At 43.9% G+C, this 23,876-nt stretch overlaps 1 protein-coding gene and 1 long non-coding RNA gene across 2 annotated transcripts; one reads left to right on the top strand and one right to left on the bottom strand.

Annotated features, from left to right (window-relative positions):
- Positions 1-7,605: 7,605 nt before the first annotated feature.
- Positions 7,606-17,821, bottom strand: LOC129696332 (uncharacterized). Its single transcript, XR_008723315.1, has 3 exons — positions 17,683-17,821; positions 9,162-9,341; positions 7,606-8,456 (listed from the first exon to the last, which is right to left on the bottom strand). It is a non-coding gene; the product is annotated as an uncharacterized LOC129696332 (long non-coding RNA).
- esm1 (endothelial cell-specific molecule 1) lies at positions 14,960-23,168 on the top strand. The gene is made up of 3 exons (XM_055634142.1): positions 14,960-16,324; positions 17,766-17,921; positions 18,933-23,168. The coding sequence occupies exons 1-3, from the start codon at positions 16,021-16,023 to the stop codon at positions 19,034-19,036; spliced, it is 564 nt and encodes a 187-aa protein (XP_055490117.1). The 5' UTR covers positions 14,960-16,020; the 3' UTR covers positions 19,037-23,168.
- Positions 23,169-23,876: the final 708 nt, after the last annotated feature.

The raw sequence follows: 23,876 nt of genomic DNA, 5'->3' as shown, positions 1-23,876 counted from the left end.
CGTTGCGCTTTCCCTTATTTCTCACACTTTTCTCCATAATAAGACTTGCCTGTGTTCTCTGCACGCAGTCTCCACGGAGGAAAAGCAGCCTGAAAGTGAAAGTAAAAGTACTTACCTTCAGGTTTTTTCTTTCACTCACCGCTTGGAGGGCTCTGCACCTTCTACCGCGGTTGCAGCGCAATGCGTCTGACGATATGACGCACGTGAGCCTGGACAGGCCTTCGTCAAGTAGTCACTCACGTGACTCCGAAGTAAAATTGCCGTATCCAGAGGAAACTCACGCGGTGAACATACAAACTCCAAATGGACAGGCCCCGAGGTCAGGCTTGAACTGGGTACCTGACACTATGAGGTATGTTGGTACAGGGTACAAATTTCTGGATGTACAGATGTATACTCAAAATAGAGTAGGCAATGACGATACCAAGCTTCGAAATTACCAAACCATTTTGAGAAACAAGAAAACTATTGAAAAGAAAACAACATTATCCACAGATATGAATCTAAATTTGTTTGACCTTTACAGTTCTTGGATGATATTGGCAAAAAAAGGCAAAGATAGGATGTTACAATCTTTTCATTACTTTTCCAAGGACGGAGTTTAAAATAAAAATTCTCAGAAGAGAACAACAATTTCTTACAAAACAAGGGAATTTATAATGACAAGGTTGTTACAACGCAGCAAAATAACACTCCAGTAGGCACAACGTTCTTTGACATCCTTCTGCTTCCATTCTGGATGAACCCGTGAGTTAATGGATGCAGACGATAAAAATAAATAGAATTTGAGTTTGCAAAAATGGTATGGTCATGAGGGTGCTGTAAGGGTAATTCTGATTGTTTAGGGGGGTGATTTTTATTTCCAAAGAGCGAGTGCCTTTTTGTGATTGACAGCAGACTATGGCTGGGATTGTTGTCAGCAATTCACTCCTTAGCTGCAGAAATATTTTGTGCACTAGCACCCCTGAAATTACAGCAACTACGTGCTGTGGAGTAAAGCTTGCAATATCCTGCTCATTTGAGTAATGGCTCTTTAGTCTAATCCATGACTCACCATCTCTTCCGGTGATGGGATTAGGAGGCAGAGTTCATCCATGATTGAATAATGTAGTAAACTCGATGGGCCGAATGGCCTAATTCTACTATCACATAAACTTATGTACACCTTCAGTTTTTTCTCTCCCTCTCTCTTTTCAATGATTGTCCTTTCATAACTGTTGTTATAAATGTGGAGGAAAGCGTTGTGTGTATATTTCAACTTATAGACATTGAAACCTAGCCAGCCGCTATTTCCCAATAACTCAAGGCCTCAAGTCCTGGTAACATCCTTGTAAATATGACAGGCAACAGGGCACCCAGCACCAATCCCAGCATTACACCACTTATTTCAAGCCCCCAATCTGAAAATCAATTTTCACCATTACCACTCTCTGATTCTTTCCACCAAGCCAATTTTGTTTCCAATTGGCCACCTCATCCTGTGACCCATGTGATCTAACCTTCCAGATCATCCTACAATGTGGGACATTGTCAAAAACATTACTGAAGTCCATATAGAACAAGTCTACTGCCCTTCCCTCATCAATCCTCTCAGTCACCTCTTCAAAAAACTCCAACATATTTGGGAAAAATAATTTCCTATGTATAAAGCCACATCCTTCATCAGTCTTTAAAGGTTGGAGTACTGAAGAACTGTGTTCCAAAATATCTGTGTTTTGAGTTAAGGTGTTCCCTGGACAGTCACAACACTAGCTTTAGCCCGACAATGTGGTAAATTGGCCAGATATTTTATGTTTACAAAAAAAACATGTATTAAAATCCCGATAACTGTCACCCAATCACCCTCCTCTCAGAGCTCAGGAAGAAAATGAAAGCCATTATTGAGGGTCCAATCTAGTGGCGATTACTCACCAATAATCTAGTCATTAATACTCAATCTGGGGTTCACCGGGACCACTCAGACTTCAGACCTCAACACATGAATCCTAAAGCTGACTTCTAGAGGAGAGGTAAGAGTAACTGCTCTTGATATCAAGGCTGTATTTGGACACTTGTGAAAACAAGTCATCTGGTAAAACAGAGGCCAATGGACATCAGTGAAAACACACTAATGAGTGCAGTCGTACCTTATATAAAGGAAATTTCTTTGGCTGTTGGAGTATCTGCAGATTGTTTGAATTTTCATCAGCAAATAGGATGATCTAAATAGAGGTTCTGGAGATATTTAAACCCAGGACACTTGCAAGATTACAGTGAATGATGCCCGGGCCTGATCAGATATATCCAAGATCACTGTGGAAAGCTAGCGAGGAAATTGCAGGAGCCCTCGTGGAGATTTACGATTAAATACAGGCGAGGTGCCCGAAGACTGGAGGGAGGCAAACGGTGTGCCTCTATTCTGGGGAATATTGCAGAGAAGAGAGATCCAGGAGTATAGGTACACAGTTCATTGAAAGTGGCATCACAGGTAGATATTGTAGTCAAAAAGGCTTTTGGCACATTGGCCTTCATCAGTCAGAACATCATATAAGAGGTTGGGAGGTCATATTGCAGTTGTATAAGATGTTAGTGAGGTCGCATTTAGAGTATTGTGTTCAGTTTTGAGCATCATGTTATAGGAAAGATATTGTTAAGCTTGAAAGTGTGCAGAGAAGATTTATGAGGAAGTTGCCAGGACGAGGGCCTGAGCTATAGGGAGAGGTTGTGTCGGCTGGGACTATTCCTTGGAGCACAGGAGGATGAGAAGTGATCTTATAGAGGTGTGAAAATCATGAGAGGAATAGATCGGGTAGATGCACAGTCTCTTGCCCAGAGTAGGTTAATCAAGAAACAGAGGACATAGGTTTAAGGTGAGGGGAGAAAGATTTAATAGGAACCTAAGATGTAACTTTTTCACTCAAAAGGTAGTAGGTGTATGGCACGAGTTGCCAGTGGAGGTAGTTGAAGCAGGGACTATTGCAATGTTTAAGAAACATTTAGACAGGCATATGGATAGGACAGGTTTAGAGGGATATGAGCTGAATGCAGGCAGGTGCGACTAGTGTAGAAAGGACATATTGGCTGGTGTGGGCAAGTTGGGCTGAAGGGCCTGGTTTTCATGCTGCAGGACTCTATGACTATGGCCGAAGCTGGTGGGCAAAGGCAGTGATAGGTGGAAAAGCAAAGTGGGCGGTGAGGGATAGAAGAGAAGATAACTAGTAAACACAATAGTCGTCAGGGTTAGCAGGAGAAATGTTGTAGCCAAAATTACTCTTCTGATTGCCAAATTGTTTCAGGAAGGAAGATTTCGTACTTAGTAACAAGACTTGAGAAAGGAGCTCATTTTGTAGGCGACCACTTCAAAGGCTTGAAGATTTCTTGGCTGGCATGCTGCTTGTAGGATGTTGGTGTGTCCAAAATCAATTATGGATTTTCAATAATTAAATCCCTGACCACACTTCAAATGTTGTGTCACATCCAGAGGCTACAAAAGGCACAATCTAAATGCTGGTTCATTCATTCTGATGAATCTCAATGGTGGCTGCAGTTTTGGAACAATGTGTGAGAACTGCCCAAAACTGCATGATTTCCCAAGGATCAGAAAACAATGTATCAACAGTTAAAATCTGATTTTAATCTATTCATCAAAAACATTTTTATTTATAAATTTAAAATTATCGTAATAAACCTCCTAAGCATTAATTGAAAAAATAAAACTAATGTAAATTAACACTTCTAAGTAAACACATCAAAACATTTAATGGTGGATGGATACACTGAGAAAACTTATAAGAAGAGTAGAAGCAGCATGAAAGTGTCTGAGGGTCAAAAGGTTGTATTATTGTACATTGGAGGACATACAGCGTTTTAATTTGGATTAAATACTGTGGGAAGCTTATTTATTTAGACATTTTGAAATCCAATATACTTTTAAAATAATTCCACACATTTGAAATGTGAAAGGTAAAGTTTAAACTTTAATGTGTGTGGAAATATTTTTCAAAGTAATCTTGCCAGTACACTCGCATCTGTCGCATTTAATACCAGGTTGGCTGACAAAGGCTGTGCTGAACACTAATGGAACAGCAACATCTACAGGTGTTCTTTGGCATTGCAAGTTCACAAGTTATAGGAGTAGAATTAGGTCATTCGGCCCATTGAATCTACTCCACCATTCAATCATGGCTGATTTCTGCCTCCTAATCCCATTCTCCTGACTTCTCCTCATAACCCTTGACACCCGTTCTAATCAAGAATTTGTCTATCTCTGCCTTAAAAATATCCACTGTCTTCGCCTCCACTGCCCTCTGCGGCAATGAATTCCACAGATTTTCTTCCCTTTGAATAAAGAAGTCCCTCCTCGTCTCCTTTCTAAAAGAGCACCCTTTAATTCTGAGGCTATGACCTCTGGTCCTAGACTCTCCCACCAGTGGAAATATCCTTTCCACATTCACTCTATCTATGCCTTTCATTATTCTGTTAGTTTCAATGAGGTCCCCCCCTCAACCATCTAAACTCCAGCGAGTGCAGGCCCAGTTCTGTCTAATGTTCATGTGCTAACCCACTCATTCCTGGAATCAGTTACAATAAAAACAACTACAGTTAAAATAATGTCTAACCAAAGATTCAGATCTTCTGTACCAAGTATGCAAAGAAATATGCAGCCCTGTGGTAGATTTAGTGTATACCAGATACTGTAGCACCTGTCCCTTTGGTCCTAATTCTAGTTTGTTGGTTTCGTTGTTTTTGGGGGAGAAGGCAGGAGAATGGGGTTCGGAAGGAGAGATAGATCAGCCATGATTGAATGGCGGAGTGGACTTGATGGGCCGAATGGCCTAATTCTACTCCTATCTCTTATGATCTTAGTTAAAGTTTATAATGTAGCCAGTTATTCTCATGGCTTTGAAGGCATTGAGAGAATGAACAAATTCAAAAGTATGCCCAAAATAACTATGGAGAAATCCTTTAGGCTAAAAATGTATCGGTCTGCAGAAATTCCACTAAACGGTGGCATGACTGTTTTGGTCTCTTGCAGATTCAGCGGCACTCAAAGCCCAAGTTGGCAAAACAAAGTTCAGGGCAGTGTGGTGCGGGCATGTGCAGAATCAAGGGTCAAGGCAAGGATTGGACAAAGCCAAGTGACTGGCGGAGAGAAAAGGCCAGAACAATCAAGGCCAGCAACAGAAGACCTCAGGAAGGATAGTGTCCACAATGGTCCATTGTTGGCTGGGGAAGGTGTGCTAACAAGAGGGATATAAGGATGTGAACAGTGGAACTGGTAGGATGGCTGGGATGGGGGTGAGGAGCGGGGGGGGGGGGGTGGGGGCGGGGGGGGGGGGGGAATGCAGTAGTTACTTGGGGCGGGGAGAAATCAGGTTGCAATGCAGTAATTACTTGAATTTAAAGACATCAGGTGGTACTCCAGGAATCAGCGAGTTTCATACACGTGGTACTAACTAAGGCAATTAATTGACATTAATTATTTATTCATTATCCATTGTTTACTACAGAAAGCTCATGACGTGTTCAAACTAATGAAGATATAATTGCCAGAAACACTCCATGAAAGGGTAATTTCTAATCCATTTGTCTTATTTTGCTGAGCTACTTCATCCCACTGAAATTGAAAATTAGTTCAGAGTAATACTTTACAGTACACAACATGAGTTAGAAAAATATAAGTCTTGATACTCCCAGGAGACTGGCGCATTGATAGATCTATTCTCAGAAGAATTGCAATTGAAATTCATCCTACGCTTTAAGGGACATCATCTCATCGTTCACTACATACTTTGCTGCCCCCTGGCTTTGACATTAGTTTGAACACGTTCAGATCATGGCCACAAGTTCAGAACAGTAAATACTGGTAAAGGAAGGTGGACACCCTGGATTTGCTGAGAATGGCAAAGGTATGGGTCAATATTTACAAAGTTGGGGAGGAGGCAGATGGTCATAACTCAAGAGTCTATTTCATTGGCATGTTTGCCTTTATAACAAGAGGAATCGAATATACGAGCAAAGAGGTCCTTCTGCAGTTGTACAGAGCCCTATTGAGATCACACCTGGAGTATTGTGTGCAGTTGTGGTCCCCTAATTTGAGGAAGGACATCCTTGCTATTGAGGGAGTGCAGCGTAGGTTTACAATGTTAATTCCCGGGATGGCGGGACTGTCATATGCTGAGAGAATGGAGCAGCTGGGCTTGTACACTCTGGAGTTTAGAAGGATGAAAGGGTTTCTCATTGAAACATATAAGATTGTTAAGGGTTTGGACATGCTAGAGGCAGGAAACATGTTCCCGATGCTGGGGGAGTCGAGAACCAGGGGCCACAGTTTAAGAATAAGGAGTAAGTCATTTAGAACGGAAACGAGGAAACACTTTTTCTCACAGAGAGTGGTGAGTCCGTGGAATTCTCTGCCTCAGAGGGTGGTGGAGGCAGGTTCTCTGGATGCTTTCAAGAGAGAGCTAGATAGGGCTCTTAAAAATAGTGGAGTCGGGGGATATGGGAAGAAGGCAGGAACGGGGTACTGATTGGGGATGATCAGCCATGATCACATTAAATGGCGGTGCTGGCTCGAAGGGCTAAATGGCCTACTCCTGCACCTATTGTCTATTGTCTATTGTCCTTCTGCAATAATCCTGGGTTATGGGGAAAAAATTCCCTGCTGCCTCCTTTCTCTCTGATATTCTCTTGGAAACACCTTACATTTTTTTAATTGCAAAAATGTGGCAGAGCGCATTTCTATCGCTTAGTTTTTTTGAAACTGTGTAAGTGTAAGAGAGCCACAGGTGGAATGACGAGACACAATAAGAGTTAATTTACTTCTAAGGAAGCCTTTCAGGATTGAGATGACGCTTCTACTCTGGGTTTGTGAGTTCTGAGGTGGTAAATGAGGCCAATGTGAGAACTGTAGACTCTTCCATGGATGGGGCAGTTAGTGGCTGACAGGAGAAATAATTTGTGTGGTGGTTCACTCCCACCTCTTATCACAGCTCTGTGTTCTCAATGCAATGCTCCAAGTTTATCAATTCCATCATGTTTCTCTTAGAGTAACCGTGAGCCAGGAATTCCCATGGGTTAGTGGGCCTACTGCATTTCTTCAAGGAGGCTTCCAGCACATCTTTGAACCCTTATCTCTGTCAACCTGGCCATCTTTTTCCATGTCAGAGCTTGGAATAGAGCATTTGTTTCAGGAGTCTGGAGTCAAGAGTCAAGAGTGTCAAGACGGTTTTTATTATATGCACTGACAACGGAATAATTAAATTGTTACTTACAGCAGCTTAACTAGCCCATCAACATAGTACACACAGATAAAATATAATGATAAAAAAAAATTCAATGTTAATAACTGTAATGCTAGGAGGCCATAATAGTGCAAAAGGCAAAGTCCATAATGCAACCTAAAGACCATTGAGGTTCATAGTTCAATCCATCAAGGTTCATAGTTGTTGACTTTTGCGCTGCGTAGTGTTCAAGAGCGTGATGGTTGTTTGATAAGAAGCTATTCTTGAAGCTGGTGGTCATGGTTTTCAAGCACACGGATGGCGTGGCCTGCCCAATGTTTGCCAGCTGAATGTAACTGAAGCATTAACACTGTTTATTATTTATTCAATGAGGCCAATGTTGGCCTGGAGGAGGGGCTGAATGCAAGAGTCATACCATCAGGCATCACTATTTCTATACCAATCATTAATTTATCCGTACACCAGTCTTCTTCTACTCTTCACACATTCTGAAACATTCTCTACAAATTCTACCACTCACCTATATTCTGCACTGTGGGCAATTTATAGCAGCCAATTAACACACCAACTCTTATATCGTTGGGATGTGGGACGATACCAGAGCACCAGGGGGAAATTCACACGGTCGTGGAGAAGTTGCCAACTCTGCATCAAAGTTCAAGATTATAGCCGGGTCACTGGAATTGGGAAACAACTGCCCTACTAGGCGCACAATGTGCTGCCCATTAAGTCCCTTGTCCTTTCAATGAGCAGGAATGATTTGTGGGGGAAGAATTGATGGTATTTTTCCTGTGAACTTAGCTGCCTGCTATAGATGTTTAAGTCTGAGGAGCATTTAGGAGATCAGGGATCACTGCTGCCTGGTAAGACCATGTGTTTTGTGCCAGGTCTGCGGCCTCGAATCTGCAAGGCTGGAGGGCAAAATCTGGAAAGTGGGATCTTCCACGTTGCAGAGCCAAGAGGCTGAATGCCCTCGTGTAGGTGTCATTTTCTATGATTCTAAAGTAGTGCCCACTCCGTACTGATCTCTACGAATCTCATTGAATAGAGTTTGCACAGCCAGAAATAAATTTCACTCATAAGTGAACTCGCTATCTAAATTTATTTTATGGCCCAAATTTCAGAATTATTTGCATATGCACAGAAGTCACCCATGAAGCATTAGAACCACACAGAATTGTTAACAATTGTTTTAAAAGTATTCCTTGACATATTTGGCAGTAATGTGGATTTCTGAAAATAAATGAAAACGATTATCACATCAATAAACATCTTTGCTAAAACAGTTTACCTCATGACGTCCTTATAGGTCCCTGAAAATCACATAATTATGTCTGGGTGGCACAGTGGTAGAGTTGCTGCCTCAAGCCCCTGTCCCACTGTACGAGGTAATTCAAGAGTTCTCCCGAGTATTCCCCGCATTCAAACTCGGAGAATGTCCATAGCGGGTCCATAGGAGTTTGTGGATTTCTCGTAGCGGCTCGGACGAGTAAAAAGTAACAATTTATTTCATCATGAGTATTTTTTTACTCATGGACATTTTTTTGCAGGGATGAAAAAACGTCACGAAGTTACTGGATGTCCCGAGTACCTACCATTAACATTACGCGCCGCTAGGAGACATCACGGGCCGGGGGGGAGACGGGAGGGTGGGGAGAGCTTGAGCTTGCGTATGTAAAATGGTGGCAGTGACTCCAAGCTACTGCGATTGCCACAGAGGCAGTGATGTAATGTGATGGACACGGGGGTCTGGACCAATCGCTCACCTTTGTCGATTACAGACAAAGTGTCAGACCAATCCCGTCCCCGGAGACGTACAAGGTACAACAATTTAAATATCTTAAAATGTAACAAGGTACAACAATTTAAATATTTTTAAATGTAACACGGTACAACAATTCTTGCAGCAAATATAGATTTTTAAAAAGTGTTTCATACCTATTTATTATTTCAACTTCATGTCCGTTCAACGTCATTTCCTATCGGCGTCGTGTCCGTTCGGCTTCGTGTCCTTTCGACATGATGTCCGTTCGGCATCTTGGCTTCGACTTCTTGGCTTTGACTCCTGTCCTTCGGCGTCCCATCCGGGTACCGTTGGTTCAAATTGTATACTGCTTTCTGTAACACAAGGGCCAACCCTTTGACTGTGTGGGAGTTAGTGTACGTATCTGTTCTTTTAGTAGACCATTTGTACGCACCACCAGCCCTGTTGCTTGCCGGTAAGCTTTTACTCAGAGCTGCTGGGGATTCGGAAGCAACAGCAGGAGAAGATAAGCAAGATAAATCACTGATTGTCTCTAGCCCAAGTGGGAGGAGAGTTAGAAGTGAGACAGAGGGGTGAAAACAGTTGAAAAGGAGAGGCAAAGTACAGGCAGACTTTACTCAGAGCTGTTGTGGATTTGGAAGCAAAAGCAGGAGAAGTTAAGCAAGAGAAAACACTGATTGGCTCTAGCCCAAGTGGGAGGACAGTTAGAAGTGAGTCAGAGGGGTGAAAACAGTTGAAAACTGAGGAATTTGGTTTGTAAATTGGTAAGTTAGGCAATTTATCAGTCAATATAAGCAAGACGGCAGTGAGGGAGCGGCCCTGTGAGGGAAGTGCCCTGTGAGAAAAGTGAGAGTCTTTGGCTCGAGAGTCTTCGGTTGAGGACAGGAGGCTACGTAAATCGCTGGAGAGGGAGAGACGAAAGAAGGAGATGTCAGGCAAGCTGATTCAGTGCGATGCTTGCAGTATGTGGGAGGTCAAGGACACTGCTGGTGCCTCTGGCTGCTACAAATGTGAGAAGTACAGGTACAGCTCCTGAAGGACCGTGTTGGGGAACTGGAGAAACAAGTGGATGACCTCAGGTTCGTCTGAGAAACGGAGTCGTTCCTCGACAAGTCCTACAGTAAGATTGTTACACCTAAGGTACTGGAAGAGAGAAGGTGGGAGATGGTGAGAAAGGGAGGGAAGCATGGAATGCCAACGTCCCTGGGTGTTGTACCTCTTGTGAACAGGTTCACCAACTTAGAAGCTGTCGAGACGGAAAACATTTTTACATTGAGCGGCGGACTGGCTTGCGATGCAAATAGGGCTGTTGAGCCAAAACCAAATAGGCCAAAGTCAGGCAACGCAGGAGACTCCATTGTGAGAGGTACGAACAGGGGTTTCTGCGGCAACAGACGGGATTCGAGGATGGTGTGCTGCCTTCCTGGTGCCAGGATCCAGGATGTCACGGACAGAGTGCAAAGGTGAACAGCCAGAAGTGGTAGTGCATGTCGGCACAAACGATATCGGAAAGAAGCGGATGAATATTCTGCAGCGTGACTTTAGAGAGCTCGGAAAAATGCTGAAAAGCAGGACCTCCAGGGTTGTTATCTCCGGTTTGCTTCCATTTCCTCGTGCTGGTGAGAGAAGGTACAGGGAGATACAGGACCTGAATGTGTGGCTGAGGAACTGGTGCACAGGGCAGGGATTTAGATTCTTAGATCACTGGGATCTAAGTCGGGGCGGCCCGGTCCGGGGGGAGAAGCGACGCCCAAGTCGGGGCGGCCCGGTCCGGGGGGGAAACGCCCAAGGTTTCGGCACCCAAGTCGCTGAAACGGCACAATACTCACGTGAGGACTGGGACGGTGTTCTCCGGGGTTGTTATCTCCGCGGGCCCAGCAGCTGCTTGCAGAACTGGTGGGCGGCAGCTTCAACCACCCCAGGCCACGGTGTTTGAGCCGCGGGACTGTTCTTAACATCGCCTGTAGGGGGGGTATCGCCCCAGCGCAGAAGGAGAAGAGGAGGGAAGAGACTGCGACCTAAGACTTTTGCCTCCATCACAGTGAGGAGATGCTGGGTGGACTCACTGAGGTGGATGTTAATGTGTGTTTATTGTTGTTTTATTGTATTGTATTATATGTTGACTGCTGCAATTTCGTTCAGATTTCTGAATGATAATAAAAGGCTATCTATCTATCTATCTGTTTTGGAGTAAGGGGGAACTGTACAAAAGTGCGGGGTTGCATCTTAACAGGTGGGGGACCAGCAGTCTGGCAGGCAGGTTTGCACTGCTACATGGGTGGTTTTAAACTGAATAAGGGGGGTGGGGTGTCAAATGGGATAGTTGAGGATGGAGTTAAAGGGAAAGGGTTTCTTAAATGTGTGAGCGGAGAGACAGAGGGGTGTAAAATGAGGGTAGAAGCAAGAGGCAGCAAGATGAAAAGTAAAAGTGGCAGGCAGACAAATCCAGGGCAAAAATCAAAAAGGGCCACTTTTCAACATAATTGTATAAGGGGTAAGAGTGTTGTAAAAACAAGCCTGAAGGCTTTGTGTCTCAATGCAAGGAGTATTCGTAATAAGGTGGATGAGTTGAACGTGCAGATAGCTATTAATGACTATGATATAGTTGGGATCACAGAGACATGGCTCCAGGTTGACCAAGGCTGGGAGCTGAACATCCAGGGATATTCAATATTCAGGAGGGATAGACAGAAAGGGAAAGGAGGTCGGGTAGCGTTGCTGGTTAGAGAGCAGATTAACGCAATAGAAAGGCAGGACAGTAGCTTGGAGGATGTGGAATCAATATGGGTAGAGCTGCGAAACACCAAGGGGCAGAAAATGCTAGTGGGAGTTGTGTACAGGCCACCTAACAGTAGTGGTGGAGTTGGGGATGGCATCAAACAGGAAATTAGAAATGCGTGCAAAGGTAAAACAGTTATAATGGGTGACTTCAATCTACATATAGATTGGGTGAATCAAATTGGCAAGGGTACTGAGGAAGAGGATTTCTTGGAATGTATGCGGGATAGTTTTCTAAACCAACATGTAGAGGAACCAACGAGAGAGCAGGCTATTCTAGATTAGGTATTGATGAACGTGGAAGGGTTACTTATCAGTCTTGTTGTGCGTGGCCCCTTGGGCAACAGTGACCATAATATGGTTGAGTTCTTCATTAGGATGGAGAGTGACATTGTTAATTCAGAAACAAGGGTCCTGAACTTAAAGAAAGGTAACTTTGAGGGTATGAGACGTGAATTGGCCAAGATAGACTGGCAATAGATTCTTAATGGGTTGACAGTGGATATGCAATGGAAGGCATTTAAAGACTGCATGGATGAACTACAACAATTATTCATCCCAGTTTGGCAAAAAAAAATAATCAGGGAAGGTATTGCATTCGTGGATAACAAGGGAAATCAGGGATAGTATCAAAACAAAAGATGAAGCATTCAAATTAGCCAGAAAAAGCAGCCTACCAGAGGACTGGGAGAAGTTCTGAGACCAGCAGAGGAGGACAAAGGACTTAATTAGGAAAGGGAAAATAGATTATGAAAGAAAACTGGCAGGGAACATAAAACTGACTGCAAAAGTGTTTATAGATATGTGAAGAGAAAAAGATTAGTTAAAACAAATGTAGGTCCCTTGCAGTCAGAAACAGGTGAATTGATCATGGGGAACAAGGACATGGCAGACCAATTGAATAACTACTTTGGTTCTGTCTTCACTAAGGAAGACATAAATAATCTGCCGGAAATAGCAGGGGTCCGGGGGTCAAATGAGATGGAGGAACCGAGTGAAATCCAGGTTAGCCAGGAAGTGGTGTTAGGTAAATTGAATGGATTAAAGGCCAATAAATCCCCAGGGCCAGATAGGCTGCATTCCAGAGTACTTAAGGAAGTAGCTCCAGAAATAGTGGATGCATTAGTGATAATGTTTCAAAACTCTTTAGATTCTGGAATGTTCCTGAGGATTGGAGGGTAGCTAATGTAACCCCACTTTTTATAAAGGGAGGGAGAGAGAAAACGGGGAATTACAGACCAGTTAGTCTAATGTCGGTAGTGGGGAAACTGCTAGAATCAGTTATTAAAGATGGGATAGCAGCACATTTGGAAAGTGGTGAAATCATTGGACAAAGTCAGCATGGATTTATGAAAGGTAAATCATGTCTGACGAATCTTATAGAACTTTTTGCGGATGTAACTAGTAGAGTGGATAAGGGAGAACCAGTGGATGTGTTATATCTGGACTTTCAGAAGGCTTTCGACAAGGACCCACATAAGAGATTAGTATACAAACTTAAAGCACACGGTATTGGGGGTTAAGTATTGATGTGGATAGAGAACTGGCTGGCAGACAGGAAGCAAAGAGTAGGGGTAAACGGATTATTTTCAGAATGGCAGGCAGTGACTAGTGGGGTACCGCAAGGCTCAGTGCTGGGACCGCAGCTATTTACGATATATATTAATGATTTGGACGAGGGAATTGAATGCAACATTTCCAAGTTTGCGGATGACATGCAGCTGGGGTCAGTGTTAGCTGTGACGAGGATGCTAGGAGGCTGCAAGGTGACTTGGATAGGCTGGGTGAGTGGGCAAATGCATGGCAGATGCAGTATAATGTGGATAAATGTGAGGTTATCCACTTTGGTGGCAAAAACAGGAAAGTAGACTATTATCTGAATGGTGGCCGATTAGGAAAAGGGGAGATTCAACGAGACCTGGGTGTCATGGTACACCAGTCATTAAAAGTAGGCATGCAGGTGCAGCAGGCAGTGAAGAAGGCGAATGGATTGTTACCATTCATAGCAAAAGGATTTGAGTATAGGAGCAGGGAGGTTCTACTGCAGTTGTACAGGGTCTTGGTGAGACCACACCTGGAGCATTGCGTACAGTTTTGGTCTCCTAATCTGAGGAAAGACATTCTTGCCGTAGAGGGAGTACAGAGAAGATTCACCAGACTGATTCCTGGGATGTCAGGACTTTCATATGAAGAAAGACTGGATAGACTATTTGTACTCGGAAAAAGACTGTGTGGTCCCTGAGGGAAAAGTAAACGCCTGGAAACTTTTAGTTTTTTCAAAAGAGTGGTTTGGAATGTAGGGGATGCTTGGGGGGGGGGGGGGGGGGGGTTGTTGGTCTGGCATGGGGCTGTGGTTGAGTGGGGGGTTGTGGGGGAGGGGCGGGTTGTGGGAGAGAGGGGGTGCTCCTTTAAAGGGGGGCGGGGTTTGGGGGGGTTGTGGGGGTGTCAGGGTGGGTTTTTTGTTTCGAGGGCATGGGGGGACTGTTGTGGGGTTGTGGAGGTTCAGGAGGTTTTACTGGGGAATCCTGGGGTGTTGAGTGGGGTTTGTTGTGGGGGAGTTCGCAAACCCTGAGTACACAGCAGAGCATATGATGGGGGTTTGTGGGTGGGTTGCTGGGGGCACTGTTGGGGGGGGAGGGTTTGTTTCTCCGTTGCTGGGGGTCTTGATGGGGAAAATATTGTGGGTAGTTGTGGGGACAGGTGTGTGTGTGGGTGGGGGGAGGGTGTGTGGGCAGGGGGGGGTTGTGGGGGTGAGGGGTGGGGGTGGGGGGGTGGTGTGTGCGGTGAGAGGGGGGTATGGGCAGGGGTGTTGGGTTATGGGGGAACGGGTGTGTGTGGGGGTGGGGGGGGTAGGGGGGGTGTGAGCTCTGAGAAAAGACGGGGGAAGAGCCATGGGAGAGAGGGGGCATCATGGGGAGGGGGGAGGGGGTGGTGTTAGCGAGGGGGACCAGAGGGGTAGTGGCTGGAATTGGCGGTGCGATGGGGACTCACAGCGGGCACTGGTCGTTCTCCTCTGCCGGGATCAGAGTCTCCGCTTTCTGTTTGGTGACATCGGTGACATCTCCGACTCTGGGCTGGGTCGGGTCTCCGATGCTGGACTGGGCTGCGTCGGATCCCTCCGAAAATTGTGTCCAGTTGGAAACCTCCACCAGCTCCAGTAAAGACACAATGGGGCAGGAAGGGGCGGACCGAACCGGGGAGTGACATGGGAAGAGACTAATCCGCGGCGCTGACTGGCAGAAGAGATTGATCTGCGCACACGTGATGTATAAGATTTTTAAACCTTGGTAACTTTTACGACATTCAACTGATTGGAACAAAACTTGGTGCACTCGCAGCACAGGAGAATTGTGAGTAAACTGGTGAAAAATCGTAGCGATATATCGCGAACCGTTTTTGTGCAAATAAAAAAAGTGCAGACCCGTGTGTATAGATAGATAGATTCCTGATCCTCTGTAAAAAGTTATCATTTTTCTCCTAATCAGAAGAACGACTTCCCAGCTCCTCGATCTATCTAGGGTGCAGATCTTACATAGAAACATAGAAATTCGGTGCAGGAGTAGGCCATTCGGCCCTTCGAACCTGCACCGCCATTCAATATGATCATGGCTGATCATCCAACTCAGTATCCTGTACCAGCCTTCTCTCCATACCCCCTGATCCCTTTAGCCACAAGTGCCACATCTAACTCCCTCTTAAATATAGCCAATGAACTGGCCTCAACGACCCTCTGTGGCAGAGAATTCCAGAGATACCAGGTGAGGCAGGTTCTTGAAGTGTTGATTTTCAGAATTAACGTAAAAAATGTCTCTCACAAATGTGCACTTGGCAGGAATTGTCGCACACGTGTCAGTGACCAGAATCAATGGTAAACATTGAACAGTGCCTGCCGGGCTGTCCCTGGACACTCCCAGAAGCTGCATTTTTGCTGTTGTTCTTCGCGTCCTTGAACAGTTGACAAGTACGTGTGAGATCCAGTCTTAAAATCTTTACAAAACAACTAAACATAACATCTTACGTCAATGCATCTGTTCAATTCCTGGATGGCAACCCCGTGCGACATGTTTAATTCCATCTACTTCCAGCCCGGATTTAGAAACCTACAACACAAGCTGGCCAGAAGACAACAACACCGGATTTAGGAAACTGACCCGGTGAAAAACATGTGGGCATCCTACTGATAAAAAGCCCACTGTCACGCCGCACTTCAGGATCACACTCGGCCCAGGTGTAAGGTGGCAACACAGTGCAAACATGTCGCATGCTAGTGAGCGTTTGCTGCTGCTGGTTTTCATTAGCACCGTGGAAGGGTTCACGCTGAGATATGCAGTCGACTGCTCCTACTCTTGTGACCGGACCACCGCTTGTCCCAACACTGCGGGCTGCAAGAGGACAGTGCTGGATGACTGCGGCTGCTGCCATGTGTGTGCAGCCGGCAGGGGCGAGGTGTGTTACCGCACCGTGGCCGGGATGGACGGGGTTAAATGCGGGCCCGGACTAACGTGCGTCTTTAACAGCGAGGAGGACGACTTTGGAGACGAGTATGGCATGTGCAAAGGTAAGTGCAACGAGAGAAATAAGAGTTAAATTACATGAGCAAAACACAAAGTGCTGGAGTAACTCCGCGGGCCAGGCAGCATCTGGCTGAAGAAAGGTCTCGACCCGAAACGTCACCCATTCCTTCTCTCCAGAGATGCTGCCTGTCCCGCTGAGTTACTCCAGCATTTTGTGTGTATCAGTGGGGGAAATGGATCTGTCGAGTTCCTCCAGCACTTTGTGCATTGTTGTTAAAATAAAGGACGAGATCACGGGTATTTTTGTTACTAATCCGGAGGTGCCGCTTTAACCTGGAACGGAGCCGGTAAATGTCCAGTAACGACGCACTTGTGGAGCAGGTTGTCCCACCTGCCAACACCAGCGCTATGTTGGACGCTCGCTCCCCCAGCCGCACATCGCCGGCGATCTCAGTAGGACGATTTACACATCGCTGGCAATTCACACGTTAGATCACACGCTGAAGTACAAACATTCTAGGAGCAGAATTAGACCATTCGGCCTATCAAGTCTACTCCGCAATTCAATCTAGCTGATCTATCTTTCCCTCTCAACCCCATTCTCCTGCCTGCGCCCAATGAATAACCCCTGAGACCTGTACCAATCATGATATCCTCATTAAAGCTGTGGAATTGCGTAACAAAACAAACAAAACGCTCACTACAGAGTGTCAAACAATACTGACAGCGGATCGGGGACTTCCATTATGTGGACCCGACTTTGGACTTTTTTCTTTATGACGGCGTCAAAATTTGGCGACAATGCATTTATGGGATGTGCAAACGAATTTCATTGTGCTGGTCGCAAGAAAGATGAGAAGATAATGGAGCAAGTTAAATTATAAAGTTTCTGTATTTTATAGCACTTTATTGTAATCTCAAAATAGTTTTGCAAAATAACAAGAAAACGAATCTCTATAATCTACTGCAAAATGCAAGCATCAAGTGTATCACTCTTTCACACTCAAACGACACGTATCCTTCACCTCGACCCGAAACATCACCTATCCATGTTCTCCAGAGATGCTGCCTGGTCCGCTGAGTTACTCCAGCACTCTGTGACCGTTCATATCATTGTTTTTTGTAAGAAACTGAAATGTAATGTATCGGTGAAATGTCAAGAAAGGGGCATCAGATTAGTATAGTGGTTCTGGATTTATCCTCCCACTCACCCTCTTTATATCTCTGCATTAGCGTTTAAATTCCAAAGCAGATTCTAAACCAATGCCAGATACAGTATTTCTAAAACTGATTCGGCCCAACAGTGTGGGGACATCTTCACGCACTAATTTAAGGGGAGCAATGAGCGAAATTGTGCAGGGTTAAAAAAACAATTTAATACGAAGTTCGAATGTATACATACCGTCGCCCTTGATATTTCATTGCCTCCGTTAGCGTTATTGGCCGAATACTCGTATGCTTCTGATTCGGATGTTGATCTTACAGATTGTCCCTTTGGAACCTACGGGTTAGAATGCAGGAAAGTCTGCAAGTGTCTGTTCGGGATCTGTAACAGAGTGAACGGCCAATGCACGAAGTTTCTGTTTTCTCAAATCCCTGAGGCAAAACCTGGAATCCGGAGGAAATCTGCGTCTCCGTCAGGTAATGTGCGGCACAAAGCAGCGACGTTTCATGTGACTTTTGGTCATTCAGAATTGTTTCAGCATCTACCGAATGGTAAAATAGCACAAGGGTACTTTAATATAACTGATGATATTCAAATATTGCTTTGTTCAGCTCTGTACGAATAGGGTGATTTCACTAAAGGTCACTGGAGCGTAGATCCGCACCCACGTGACCAAAATTCTCAAGTGGAGGACACTCGAGGGTTCGGTACATGTTAGTGGATGGGAAAAAACGCATTTTCCCACCCGTTAAAAACATAGAAAACGGCGAGGTTGTGAGCTGCAATTTACTGTGCCAGTCGGGGTGACCGTGAGGCACAGCTACCTAGATTTACAGGGAAAAAAAAAGATAGCAAGTAAGGTAAATTCAAGAGGGAACTGAAGGTACCAAAGCGGCGGAAATGAACAGCCGACATTTGCCGTGGATATTTACAGGTCCAAAATATCGGGAATTATCGCGTTTGCTCGCTGAATTTCATCAAAAGTAAGGCATTATTAACTTACTTTTGATAAATTCAGCGAGCAAACGCGATAATTCCCGATATTTTGGACCTGTAAATATCCACGGCAAATGTCGGCTGTTCATTTCCGCCGGTTTGGCACCTTCAGTTCCCTCTTGAATTTACCTTACTTGCTATCTTTTTTTTTCCCTGTAAATCTAGGTAGCTGTGCCTCACGGTCACCCCGACTGGCACAGTAAATTGCAGCTCACAACCTCGCCGTTTTCTATGTTTTTAACGGGTGGGAAAATGCGTTTTTTTCCCATCCACTAACATGTACCGAACCCTCGAGTGTCCTCCACTTGAGAATTTTGGTCACGTGGGTGCGGATCTACGCTCCAGTGACCTTTAGTGAAATCACCCTATACTTGTATTCGAGGCTGCAATTTAAAAATAACTTTTAATACATTAAGAGGCAGAGACTTCATTCGATGAAGACTTCTAGTTCATTTAAAAATCCGAGTAAATGTACTAATCCTTTAAAACAGGAAACGAGCAAGGATCGGGCTTCAGCAACGATGATTTGAAGTCGACTGTGCTCAGAGATAAAACGAACAGTTCGATTGGAGATAAACGGCAGCCCCCACGCTGATGTTCGTCTGGATTTCTGTTCGGCGCGATTGTGATTCACCATTCACCATTATGGCGGCAACTTCTTTCGTCGAACAACCAATATGTGTCGTATTTAAGTATGTCTTTGTGGACATTGCAAATGTTTGTATAGAAGTACTATTTTTTTGTATAATTGACATTCTTGATTTATTACATTTTGTAAAAAAAAGTGCCTTATCAAAAATGTTAAAGCCTTCAAATTCAATGGTAGCTTTTGGAAAACCCAGGCAAACACTATGTTCTAACAACAGGAGAGATATGGTGGTGAATGAACTCCAGCTGCTGTTGAGGACACCATGCTACATTCCAATGATATCTGAAATAGACCAAGAATTATTTTGTAGACATTTGCCCTATACTACAAAAACAAAAATACTTCATATTTCCTTCACTTCTACTCTGGTGCCAAATACTAATCTCTTCAATGAACCTTAAGGAATCAACGAAGCCCAGGTCAGACTTGAGTATTTAATTATAATGTGGTAGAGCTTCTCTAGCAAACCTAATTCTTAAAAAGATGGAAGAATAACTAAGCATTTGACAGATCTATCACTTTGAACTTCTCTGTCCAACTCTTATAACATTATTTCATGCAAATTTTCATGTTCAATACTGCTTTGAACTTTACTTGCTTAAAAAAATAACAAAAAGGAGTTTACGGATCAAATGATCCTTGAACATCATTCAGTGAAGTCACAACTGATCTGAATTTGCTATCAACACTATCATTTTTCCATTTTGAGTTATTTTTCATTTAGGTTTTGAATGATTTACAGATACAGCATGGAAACAGGCCACTAGTCCCAGTGACCATGCTGTCCATTTATCATCCATTCCCACTAGTTCTATGTTTTCCTACTTTCTCATCCGCTCCCGACACACAAGGGGCAATTTACAGTGGCTGTCTTTGGGATATGGGAGGAAACCGGAACACCTGGAGGAAACATATGGTCACAGAGAGAATGTACAACACAGACAGCATCCCAGGTCAGGAGCGAACCCAGGTCTCTGGCATTGTTTTAAACCCATGCCTTTTCCCTCTTTCTAATATTTCAATCAAATTGAAATAAAAATGTTGTTATATATTTCCTATCCTTCTTCTAACATTCTTTATCTTTACCTCACACAATATTTCAGTTTTTTTAAATTTCCTATCCAATTCAGTTTTACATAAGAACACAAGTAATAATTAACAAGTGCAAGAAATAACCACATATGGACCCTCAACCCCAGTCCTCCATTCAATAGGATTCTGAAATTGTACATTTACTTCCTACACACTGCTAATTTTTCTTGAAAAAGTGTGAGGAATCAAAGCTTCATTGTGAAAATCCCAATCAACCAGGCCCTTTAGCTGTGGCAATGTCCATTATTCCAAACTCTCCCAGCCTATAGAAACAATCTTGTAGCATTAATCCTTTTCAGAATTTCATATTTTTTCATTGAGAGGACCCCACATTTTTTTGAACTTCAGCTGGCGTGGGTTGCATTTCTTCAATCTCCTTTTAGTTCTCTCGACCAACCAATCTGTTTACAATTATTGCATAGATTCCAAGGCAAATATTTTCTTCTATGAAAATCAAAACTGCACATCCTATTCCAGGTTCCTCGTTTTAATAATGAAGCACAGTTGCAATTAAGCCTAATATAATATTTACCACATTAATTGCTTACTGTAAAAAGATTTTATCTTTTTGCACTTCAAAAACACTGAAAGTCAATGTTTACCAGTTTTTCACCATCTAACAATAATCTATTCTTCATTCAAAAGTGTAGCAAATCACATCTTCCTATGCTATAATCTTTTATTCACTGTTATTTTTTAATGCATGCAACTACAACATGAAACTGATGCAAATATTTTGGTGTTGCATGACCTTTAGAACTGAAAGATGAGTATCAATTCAGATCTATTCTGTGGAGGTATGTAATTTAGAAATAAAATATTAAAGCTATTTAAGGTGTATTTTTCTCATGATTCTGAATTCCTTTTGGGTATGCTGCTTCTCAGAGAATGTAAGACTTTTTCAGGCCGTGTGCCAGACTAGCTACATTATGTCCCAATGTGTTTCAAGTAATTTAGTTTAGTTTAGAGATACAGCATGGAAACAGGCCCTTCGGCCCACGCCAACCAGTGATCCCCGCACATTACCACTATCCTACACCCACTAGGGACATTATTTACATTTACCAAGCCAATTAACCTACAAACCCATGCAGATGACGGGGGGAATGTACAAATTCTGTACAGACAGCACCGGTAATCGGGATTGAACCCGGGTCTCGGCGCTGCATTCGCTGTAAGGCAACTCTACCGCTGCGCCACCACCACCGTAATAAATAGAACAAAATTACCAACAACAAGATAGAGACAAAATACTGGAGTAACTCAACAGCTCAGGAAGCATCTCTGGAGAAAAGGAATAAGTGACCCTTCTTCAGACTGAGAGTCAGGGGAGAAGGAAACTTTCCTCCCACATTCCAAAACCCTGCAGGTATGTAAGTTAATTGGCTTCTGTAAATTGTCACTAGTGTGTAGAGTCAAACTCTAGTGTACAATCGATGGTCGGCATGGACTTGATGGGACGAGGGGGCTGTTTTCATGCTGTGTTTCTAAAACTAAAAACTATACGATAACCTAATTCTAACCCTAAAGGATAGCACAGTACTACCCTTTTTACAGACTTCTCGTAAAAATAATTGAGCTGAAATGACATACGTGAAAGTAATTTCACTCTGAAACTATTACTCTTAATTACATTGTTAAAGTAAAATGCAATAGTATATCAAGCTACTTTTAGTACTTGCAAACAATTTTTCCCCAAAATCAAACTGTTCAGTTCAATGAAATAATGGATTTTATGTATTTTTAGTTGTTTTTTTTATCTTGGCTTCTATTTTAATCTTGTATGTATTCCATAAACCGAACAAACCAGCCTTTAATTAAAATATATATTAAAAGATACAAATAAATTGTCGAGAAATTAATGCAGCAATTTAGTTAGTCACAGAAGGATTTTCTAGAACTGTGAAAATCATACTGGGAATTAAAGCAAAGGTTTAAATACTGCTGATCAATCCCAGTGTGGTCCTGGCCCACCTGCTAGGATGTTGCCAGGATTGCCAGTGGTGTGGGCTGTCTCGGACAATCAACTAGGACAATGAACTTGAGGAAATGCTCCGTGTTCATCACTAGATTGAGGGGAAGACAATTTGAAGCTGCAGGTAAGAAAATGCCAGCAATGTCAACAATACCAGTTGTGCCAGCATAATTCTGGAAGTCTTGCCCGTGTGTGATCTTGATTTAAGACCTGCCCCAAGGCAGAACAATCCAGATAGGTTCATTGATTGGTTGTAAGATGCAGCATGGAAACAGAACCTATGTCCCACTAATTCCATGCTGCCCATTCACACTAATTTTGTTATTCCAATTTCACATTCACTCCCTCCACACTGGAGGCAATTTACAAAGGCCAATTAACCTACAAACCTGCATGTCTTTGGAATGTGGGAAGAAACCGGATCACCTGAAGGAAACCCACACGGTCACAGAACAACCGTGCAAATTCCACACAGACAGCACCTGAGGTCAGGATCAGAGATCAGGGTCTAGGCCTCTGGTGGTGTAAGGCTGCAGCTTTACCAGATAGGACATGAGGTGAAATCTCTTCTCACTAATCCTTTAACAATTCAATAATCTTGATTCCTAACATATTGTTAATTCAATTTTTAAAGCTTGTGTTTGGAATTGCAGAACCAAACACAAGAAAAGCCTTACTTTCAAATCAAAACCTGAAGATACAAGCAAATGCAATGGAGAAAAATGGGATGTGTATATGATGGTGCTGGCTAAATGTAAAGAAAGTACCCGGCATGCATGGTATTTTGTTATTTCAGTTAGTCACATGGTTAAAGACATAGTGACATCTAGAGATGTAAACTATACACTATTTGCAGTATTTCTTCAGCTTCACATCATTGTTTGAACCACCTGGGCTCTGAAATAATAATTAAATGCTGAAATTACTAGAAACCCAGCAATATCCAAGGATAATTTAGCTTTTAATAATTACCAGAACAAGTGGGACCCGTTGGGTCCTGTTCCCCAACGCAATATTCCAGCACTCACCCGTAACCCCCAACTGCGCAGGCACAGCTGAGGAGTTCCTGTTGTGATGCTGGATATTCCCGTTGTGACTCGAGTCCCGGCCACCCTCCCCCAACTGCGCCCCACCATCCCTCTTCCTACCCCTATCCTCCATTCGCCCAAATCCCTCTACACTCCCTCCCCCTCCTCTTCATCATCCCTCTTCTTTCCCCGGCCTCCTCCCCTATCCCAATCCCTCCCTCCCTCCCTCCCTCCCTCCCTCCCTACCCCCTCTCCCCTCCCTACCCCCATCCTCTGCCTCTATCCCCCCCCCCCCTCCTCCTTGAGGCGGGGGCTGTCAGGGGTGGGGCGAGCGTCCTTTAGCCGGGGGAGGGAGAGGAGAGGACGAGGGTAAATTGCGCAGCCTCTCCCCACTCCCGATCCCCGCACCAGATCCAACCCCAGCTGAGGGCCCGGGGGGGACAGAAATTAAAGTAGAAGGAGCTGTCGGGTCGCCGTTGGGAAGAAAAGATGACGGTCTGAAATTGTGCAAAGGCCGCGCTGAGGACCCGTGGGTTGTCCTTTGTGATGCCTGTCAAGTAAAGACGGCAAGTGGGGTGGCGGGGTAAGTGGGGGCACTGTATTATTTCTTTTAAGTTTTAAACGTCATCCACCTACTTACTTACAATACCTTTCACATTAACATGTTATCACAGACAATAAAGGCCCCAGC

Source organism: Leucoraja erinacea, chromosome 1, assembly GCF_028641065.1.
Source record: "Leucoraja erinacea ecotype New England chromosome 1, Leri_hhj_1, whole genome shotgun sequence".
NCBI lineage: Eukaryota > Metazoa > Chordata > Chondrichthyes > Rajiformes > Rajidae > Leucoraja > Leucoraja erinaceus.
The sequence above is the reverse complement of the archived record's forward strand: the minus strand, read 5'-3'. Positions and strand labels throughout refer to the sequence as shown.

Coding starts and splice junctions, on each gene's coding strand:
- esm1 (XM_055634142.1), top strand. CDS start 16,021: ATGTCGCATGCTAGTGAGCGTTTGCTGCTGCTGGTTTTCATTAGCACC. Junction 16,325..17,765: donor CGAGTATGGCATGTGCAAAG/GTAAGTGCAACG, acceptor TTGATCTTACAG/ATTGTCCCTTTGGAACCTAC. Junction 17,922..18,932: donor GAAATCTGCGTCTCCGTCAG/GTAATGTGCGGC, acceptor CCTTTAAAACAG/GAAACGAGCAAGGATCGGGC.